Source organism: Geospiza fortis, unplaced genomic scaffold (genome assembly GCF_000277835.1).
Source record: "Geospiza fortis unplaced genomic scaffold, GeoFor_1.0 scaffold221, whole genome shotgun sequence".
Taxonomy (NCBI): Eukaryota; Metazoa; Chordata; class Aves; order Passeriformes; family Thraupidae; genus Geospiza; species Geospiza fortis.
In genome coordinates, this window is record NW_005054395.1 from 2,091,984 (window position 1) to 2,101,169 (window position 9,186).

Genomic DNA, 9,186 nt, shown 5'->3' on the forward strand with positions numbered 1-9,186 from the left:
GTCTTCCCTCCCACTTCTGGTACTGTGTATTTGGGACAGCTTGTCATTTCCCACTTTTTCTTTAGACTCTTTGCTGACTCCCAGTTGCCCTTTTTGAGTTTCTGGTCACTGTGCAGCAAACTCAAAATGAGCAAACTCCAAGCTGGTTTCAGTACCTTGCTAAAGGACCTTGAAGCACCTGAGCGAACAGTGTCCCCTCTTGGTAGCAGTATGGCCACAGAAGTTAGTGTCTCGTGAAAGGCTTTTTTCTGTAACTTAACTGATACTGCTTTTGTGTTAAGTGGTATGAAAGGGCTGGGATTACTGATCTTTTTCAAAAGACAGGTGGTGGAAAAATACTGGTGTGGAATTTAATTCAAGAAAGTGAGAGACTGGTAAGTATGTGCATCACTTTAATGCATGCAAATAATTGTAACAATAACAAGCTTAATTTTATAGCATTCACTTTACAAAGAAGATTAAAAGAAAATGAGGAGCTGACATGATTTGCATCCACTGGGAACCTTCTCTGAACTGTTCTTCAAGAATGGGTCATTGCACACACAGCCATCCGTAATGTGTGACATTTTGTAACCGTCTCTGATTAAACAGAAGTGAACCGCTGTTTGTGTGTATTTTTCTTTTCTCCTCTTGAAAACCTATTTAAATTACTGCAACAGATGTCATGGTGAGAATGACTTGGTACCAGCTTTTTGATTCTCTGTAAGCTGCAGAGACTCATTTGTGTCAGTTCTGACTTAAAGTGGAGACAAACAAGTGAATCCTAACTTCTTGACCTGTAACTTCCTTTTGCTGTTGATCTGCTGTCCTGCTGCTAAGCAGACTAGAAAAAGCTATTGAAGTTAGAGGAGTGAGAGTATGGAGGAAAAATTTCTAAAAGTGTTTTCATAAAAGTTGGTGGCACGGGCATTATGGGAGGTGCTCTGTTCTAAACCCTTTCTGAGCAGAGAGATGAGGTAGCTTGGGAAATGGCACCTCCTGTGTATGGGGTGAGAATGGATTACTGTGCTAGGCTGGCTGGGCTTATTTAGCTACCACTGTTCACTCATGGGTTAGTTTCTGAGAGCTGGTAAAGGGAAGATAAATAGATAATTTTACGCTATGGCATTTTGCATTGGCTGTGTGTGACAAGGAGGAGGTGCAGTAGAGGACCCTTCAAGGGAACACTGCTGCTGTGCAGAAGTTCCTAATGGGCATTTGTCCTCTGGCCTTTTCAGCTCCAGGAAATCTGAGAGTTTATATTCCAGAAGCATAGGTACATTTGACAGATACTGGATCAATGTTGTTCAAGTCATACAGCTATTGATAAAATTTTGTAACTGTTGATTTGTTACTATCCTAATATATAGCCTTTAACTTATTCTTGTGAGTTGCCTTATAAAATTGTACAGCTATTGATATTGTCAATATTCTAGAAGTGTATGTATAAAAGTTTGTGATAATATGTAATGTAAATTTGAGTACTGAATCAAGGTCAGTGCACAGACACATTCTGAAGTTAAACAGAGATTACACAAAAGATGTTTGTCCTGGGTTTACTATCTTCTGCAGAGGGCCCTGCAAAAGACAGTAAACCCAACATTAGTTTAGGAAAAGCCTTAAGGTTGATGTTCTAGACTGTGAAAAACAAAACTAAATAGAGAACTTAGAACTTAACTTTTTTTAGTTATTTATTTGGTCACTATTATAGTTGTTTATTCTGATGTTGCCCGGTGGTTACCCAGGAACAGTCCACTTTTAGTTTTAAATGTGAGACTGGACCCTTCCAGTGCTGTACCCTCTAAGAGCACAGTGCATACAGTACTGTACTACATACCTTAGGTTCTTTTGATGGCTGGATCATTTTCAACCTCAACATCGAAAGCGACAAGACCATAAAATGAAAAGCCTAAATAAAAGGTCACATTTTCATTTCCAACAGGCGCTGATTCATGATGGAGTGGCAAGACACGGAGTTCCTTCCCGTGACCTCGTATAAATAATTGTGTGTCCTTGGACCAGCCAGAAACTCTTTTGAGATTGTCACGAATTTTGGGAATATTCCATACAGTTCCATGCTGCCACTTCATTCTCCTCTCATCTAAGGACCCCACCATCAGTTTCTCAATTTTAGTTTTGTGCACTATCTTACTTAAGCCATAACCCTTTCCCAGAAGAAAATGGGTGTAGATTCTTTTCTTTCTGGTAGGAACATCTTTCCTTTTGATGTCATATAAGCGTTTCAGAGTTTGAAGGGCTGAAGTTAAAATTTCATCATTAATGGGATTAGGCTCTTTGTCTAATGCCTCATCTGGCCAGTACAGCAAGGTGAGCAAAAAATAGGCACTTGCTGGAAATTGTCTCTTTCCTTTGAAGAATCTTAGACTGAGCTCACGAAGAGTTGGCAGTGGAAGGAGTTTGGCTGATCCTGGGGCTAAGCAGGCTAATGTGATGTGGCACAAGATAAAATTGACCAAATCATTGTCCTCCAACTTGTTCCTCAGCGGGTTTTCTGGATAGAAACTAAGGATCCTTTCTAGCTTTTCAGCTGACCTGTTCTCTTTCTTATCTGATAAGAAAGACAGGATATTGGTGACATTTCCTCCACCACTCCCATAAATACTCATGTGTCTCATGAGCTGAGTGTCAGGACCATTGTTGCTGTCATCTAGAAGTGATGCTGAGATGAAGAATTTAGCGTATACAGCTGCTTGCTTTCTCAGCCATTTTCTGGGATTATGAATTTGTTCTTCTTTATCATCATTTTCATCATCCTTCTCTTGGTTTTTATCTGTTTGGAAGTAACTTAGTTCTTCTGAAATCCATTCCAGAGCATTGTACAGGTTCTGGCGCAAGCCTTTCAAGCGGGAATGAAGCCTTCCCCATGCTCTTTTTATGTCTTCAGGAATGTAATCCGTGGTGAGATATTTCACTAGCTCAGTATGTTCCCCCTCTGGACCTCTGTGGAATACAGGCAGTGTGGATAAAAATCGAAGAAGGCGACAACCTACTTCTACTTCTCCAAAATAGCCAGCGTTGTTCATAATTTCACGTTCTTCCTTTGCTGCCTGTTGTGCAGCCCTGAAGCATTTCATAGCTTTAAGAGCAAGCAATATCTTCTCAGTGATCCTTTCAGGAGTATCTTCCTCTGTCATTTTATCCACAGTGAAACCAAACCATCTCCTGTAAACTTGACCTTCTGTATCCAAAATAAAAGAATCAGTTGGCAAATGTGATTTTGCAACCTTTGCCCAGTGTTCAGCATCTTCAAATTTTTCATTGCTGTAATTTAGTCTGGCAAGCTGCTGGGCAAAAAAAGGATCTTTTCCAAGGAGTTCATACGCAGCTTTTAAAACCGCAATGGCTTTTTCACAGTCTTCAGCTGCACAGACATGTTCAATGAATGGGGAGAAGAGAGTGTCAGTATTGTCACCCCTGCTTCTTTTATCACGTCGAATAAACAGATGTCTGATAAACTTTATAAATTCTCTTTGTCCAAATCTGTTTTCAAAGAGCGTCTTTTCCTGAAGAAGAGTTGTTGCAAGTTGACTTAATGATTGATTCCCTGAAAGCTGATGCAAAATTTCTTTTGCAACCAGGCAGTGTATTATCCGAATACTTGAAATATAAGTGGTGCTTTCACTTAGCTCAATAAAAATCATTCTTGCTTGTTCACTCAGGTGATGCTTGAAATCGTATGCTCTTGCTGTACTCTCTGTATATGCTCCCAGGCCCAGAAAAGCCTCACAGTGTGACAGTGAAAGGTATGAATTTGGTACATAGCAGTTGAGCAGAGCAATGTAACGCATCAAGCAGGTGTCACGAGAGGAAGGGTCGATGCCTTGCAGGATGTGCTCTACCATGTCTGACACATATGTTTTATTGAACTCCTCACACATCAGCACAAAAGTAAGTATGAATTCTGGCTCAGAATATTTCTCCTGCAGTTTCCCAAGTTTGGTGTTAAACAGATTTTTCTCTGACTCTGTCAGTTTGTGAGTGACAGCAACTGTGTCCATTGGCGAAGCCTTGCAAAGCCTTTCAGGGTCATTGTATCGTCTGCAGCATATGAGGATGAAGTAAGGCCGGGAGGTATTAATTTTCCTGGTTGCTACAGCCTCCTTTAACTCACTCTGTAGTTCATCAGAGTAGTCATCATCGTAATCTTCGATCAGGAGCAGCACTGGAAAGCAGTGAGTGATTTCCTTTTCTTCATAATCTCTAAGGGCGAGCACGTGATTACAAACAGTTGAGGGTGAATAGGAGGTCTTGATAACAGCACATCTAAAACGCTTTCTGTTTTTCCATAGAACTTGCCGTACTATTGTGCTTCCGCCACTCCCAGGATGGTGAAATATCTTTAGTTTAGCCACAGAATAATTGTGTCCACCTCCTCGTAAAATGCCATCCAGCAGTTTGCTTGCCTCTGCACATGCTTCACGTTCAATGATGTCCCCACAGAGTTTATTATCAGCAAGCCACAAGTTTTCCCACGTGATTTTTCTCCCGCGGTAAAAATCTTGTTCTATTTCTTGTATTTGTTTTTCCGTCCAAAGATTTAATTTGATATCATCACATTGGTCAGCACAAAGGATTTCTAGGGAACACAATTTCTCTTCTTCCCGCAAGGGAAGTGTACACACGCCTCCAGTGGAAGCTGGCAGGTGTCTGGGTTGGGCTGTAGAAGGCAGCATTGATTGGATGGTGGCATCTACGTGACTGAGCTTCATACCCACAATACTGCATTGTTCTAGGGTCCCAATGCTGCAGGATTCCTGAGCTAGATTAGCCCACTTCTTGTAATTGTCTCTGGACTCTGCAATGCACATGATGTACTCCATGCCATTCATCTCTGTGTAGAATTCCTGAAAAGTGTCCACAAGTGGTTTCTGCACTGGTGACAGCAATAGAAAAAGTACAATGAAAGAGCCCTTTGGCAGAATTTCCTCACAGATACAATTAATTACTTTCTTCAGGTATTTTTTTTTTGTTCTAATCCATGTATTTTCATCACAAGCTTTCTCATCCCCAAGGAAGTCACTGCGCCCATTGCAGAATATCCAGCTGGTCTGATCAAACAGTTTCTGAGAGGGAGAATTATCAGTCTTAATTTCTTTGAAAAAGTCCTGTAAGAAATAAGAACTTGTTTCATGGTGCTCTTTGTATTTGCTGTACAGCCCTGACACATTAGAATGTTCATCAAAGTCAAAGACACAGAAAATGTTCAAGTGCATTAAGAAGTTGATGTTGTTCAGATTATCCTGTTCACATCTATTTGTGACAAGGATGTAGCGTAGGGAATCATCCCTGTAGCTTTTGCCATCATTTAATAGAATTGATAACTTTCTTCCTAAATCTTGAGGTATTTCTGTAGGTACTTGTGTGCTGGAGAGCTCAGCTCTTTGTCTTTGAGCATCCCTGTCTGGCATGGCTAGAATGAAAGCAGTGAGTTTGCTGCGCTGCACAGGCTCAGACTTCGCTCCCAGTCGCTGATAGAGAGCTGGTTCTTTGGTCAGGATCACCTTCTGACTGCTTTCGTTGTATTTTGGCAAAAGAACTTCAAAACAATTGTTCTTTACCAAGCTGAATGTTGGTTCAATGTCAACCTCCACTACAAATCTTTGTTCTTGAGAGTCTTTTGAAATCACTTCAACAAACACGGGTGGGTGAATACATTTCCTTGCAATTTCTTGTAAATTATTGCAAAAGCACTTTTCTATATAATCCAGTGCATCAACAAAGTCTTCTCGGTTTTTGACCTTTATGCCAACGATCTGTCCGTGTTTCCAGCCCTTGTCCTCAACACTGTCCATGACACCAAAATGGATGGTGCCGTTTGTTCGAATGTTCATGCAGGCCGAAGCAAATCTTATCACTTCAGAGGCAAATTTTGATTGCAGCTGATGTTTGTTCAGTTCTGCAGCAGTGTCACATGATTTGTATTCGTGGCAAGGGATGATTAAATCACTGACTCCTGATTCTGGAGCAAGGACTGTGTCCTTCACATATTTGAAATCGGCATCCTGACTTCTAAATGGCCGACAGTTTCTCACCTCTAAAACTTCATCAGCACTTTGAAGCTGGGATTTTTTGCTGCTTTTTGGCTTCTTGCCAGCAGCAGGAGCTGTGCTCTCGCTGCTGGTGGTACCCACAGCACCTGAGCTGCCTCCACTCGCCGTGCCCTGAGCGGGGGCATCGCTGGCTCTGGCTGGGCCTGTTTGTGCATCCCTTCTGTCGGGTGTTTTGCTGCTGGAGTCCTCAGCTTGCTGTGCATTGTCCTGGAGCTGCAGAAGTTCATTTCTCTTGTGGATTAAGATCTGAATTTGGCCTTTCTTCATTCCTATGTCTTTGAGGAAAGACTCATCCAGTTCCATTAATGCTGGACCTGTCACTTCTTCTGCATGTAGTTTATCTACGTACTCCTTCTTGATTCCAGTAGATTCCAGCCAGCATTTGACGTGGTTCTCAACCCATTCTCTCACAGGTAACGTTTTGTAATCTAAAAGGTAAAATCACGTATTACTAATACAAACTAATGTTTGTTTGGCCACACTGAATGTTCGATTCTTTTCTTTCTACCAGTCACAGGGAGAGAGCAGGTCTTAAATATGTCACTTCTGATGATAAAGTATCCATAAACTTAATCAGAAGCAGTTCTAAATGGTGCAGGAATAATAAATAAGCAAAGCGCGAAACTAGGAAGGAGACTTGGAAATGATCCTCAAATGGTGTCAAGGAAATAACCCAAAATGTTTGTTGCAGGGAATAATAAGGTTTATGGGAATTGACAGGGCTGGGTTCCCTAAACTGGACTGGTTTGGGTAGATCATTTACCACTTGAGTCTGATTATTTTATCCTAAATAAAGATAGCATCAATACAAACTCTCAGATAAAAGGAGTACTGATTAGTTCCCCACTAGAGAGAAATCCTTCAAATGCAGATATGAAAAAGCAAATTGCTTTTTCTACATACAAAGTAGAAATTTTCTGAAAGCAATACATACCCATTGTCTCTGGTGGAGGAAATCCTGCCGTTAATGAACAAAACCCTAGAAGGGGAAAAAAGTAAGTCTTCAGATTTACAGTTCACCTTCCTGTGATAGTTCAAGGTGACTTTGGTGTTCTGTTTTCCCAACTTCCTCCCCACCTTTTTGTCCAAGGTCATTTCTGTACCTCTAAAGGCCTGTTCTTGCCAGCTGTGCTGCTTCTGTGTGCCTGTGTGAGGGCAGCTGCTCCTGCCTCTGACACATGTGGATGTGAAAGAAGTAGGGGGTTGCTTTAGAGATTTTTGCTGACAGCTGAGCCCAACAGTTCCTTCTGTTACATACTGGAGAAAAGGAGGGCCCTCACCACTGTATCCCCCAGGTTCTATCTCTTACTTTTTATTGCTTTTCCTCACTTTCCCTGCCTTTAGTTCCTTCACACTTGCTTTTTCCCCTGCTCTTTTTTCATGGGTGCACTCTCTCCTGCTGCTTCTCTTTTCCCACATCTGTTCTGCTGCTTACCAAAATTTCCAAGAAGCAGTTTGACTCACTGCCCAACCCAGAAGGTTTTCTGTTCAGCGGGGTGTCCTCCCCTGAGTCATGACATCCTTCCTGTGCCCAGCCTCCATTCCAGGGGTTCAGAGATGGGTGGCAGCGCGGACAGCCTGTTCTGTAGTGCAGGAGGAATGGGTTTGTTATGAATGAAGTTCTATATGTCTAATTTAATAACAACAACATTGAATTTAGCAGCAGTTTTAACTGAGCAGCAATTTTATATAAATGAATACAATCAAGTATATTAAATATAATCAAGGATATACAGAAATTTGGCAGTGATTAAGTATGATTAAGGTTCGTATAAAGCATAAGCAGAACTGACCGGGGTATGGGGAGGGTTTCTCACCCTGCCTCACGTATGAAACAAAGGAATCCAAACCCAACTTACCTACTGCATGCTAATACATACTCATCAGTGTTTTCCTGTAAATCTCCTCCTATTTTCAAATATTGAAATCTACATCACTATACTGCACAGCTCCATGCTCCATTTGTTGTTAGAGGGTTTCCTGGCTCTGGTGGTCTTTTCGGAGGAAGGCTCGCCATCTTCCTCATTGTCCCCTGAATAACCTTACAGGTTGCACATGCCACATTAAGTTTTGTGTTATATAAGTAAATATTATGTTCCAAATAAACATTATCATTTCATAGATAAAACCACTACTTTAGATTCCATATCTGAAATCGTCCCAACTTTGCTCATCCCACGGCCAATTCTGCTTTGGGAATCGTTCCAACTTTGTTCATCCCAAGGCCAATTATGTTTTGGGATCTTGCTTATCTCAGCACTAGAGCCTATATCCTGTTTTTCACATATAACATGTGCAAAGGGACCCATCTGCTTTGTAACACTAATCACATACACTTTTATTTTATAACGATTATTTTCTAAAATATTGATATAGTTACAATTTTGCTAGCAAGAATTATATCCATTAATCACAGGTTAAATAGACCTGCTCATTGTGACATTCACAGTCAGCAGTAGCCATCCACAGCCTGGTCACTGGGGTCACAGTAAAAGGTGCACTGTGGTGGTGCTGTTGTTTCTTCTCTTACTGTAGTGGGGAGACTCAACTGTGGTTCAGCCAGCTCCACCCACAGCTCATGGTGCTAAAACAGTGCTCTCAGCAAGTGTCAAAGGAGCGATACAGCTGGTCGAGGTCTCCACAATATCTGCAGGTGTAATGGTGGTGACTGGGGAACGGAGAAAACCTTGGCAGGAGGTGGGGTCAGCAGAAGGGGGGGGTTTGGGGAGATAGCGCTCCGGGACAACAGGGTATGCTGGAGAAAGCCAACAAGTGCACATTAACCCTTTCTGCATCCGGTCAGCCCTGTGGAAGCCTTGGCTGAGGCACAAACATGGCTGGAGCTCTGGTGTGAGCAGGAGGCTCTGAGAGGGGAGCCTGTTACGGGACTGCCCTGATGTGCTGTAGGTGTAAGGCATCCCTCAGAGTAAGTGTAAACAGGCTGGTTATGAAAATGATGGGAGACGGATTTCCACTGACACTTGGTGCAGCCTTCCCCGAGAAAGGGGGCTAAAAATGTCCCTGAACTGGTGATCTTTCAGTGTCTTTGGCCGCGTACCAGGGCTGGGCTTGTACTGTGGAATCCCGTCCCGCCCTTGTCTCTCCGCCCCAGCCCGCGGTTACAGCTGATGTCAGG

The 9,186-nt window shown here is 42.2% G+C and overlaps 1 protein-coding gene across 1 annotated transcript; it reads right to left on the minus strand.

The window, feature by feature from the left end:
• Nucleotides 1–1,571: 1,571 nt before the first annotated feature.
• LOC102042481 (sterile alpha motif domain-containing protein 9-like) lies at nucleotides 1,572–7,548 on the minus strand. Its single transcript, XM_005425776.2, has 3 exons — nucleotides 7,486–7,548; nucleotides 6,985–7,029; nucleotides 1,572–6,478 (listed from the first exon to the last, which is right to left on the minus strand). The coding sequence occupies exons 2-3, from the start codon at nucleotides 6,986–6,988 to the stop codon at nucleotides 1,818–1,820; spliced, it is 4,665 nt and encodes a 1,554-aa protein (XP_005425833.1). The 5' UTR covers nucleotides 6,989–7,029; nucleotides 7,486–7,548; the 3' UTR covers nucleotides 1,572–1,817.
• Nucleotides 7,549–9,186: the final 1,638 nt, after the last annotated feature.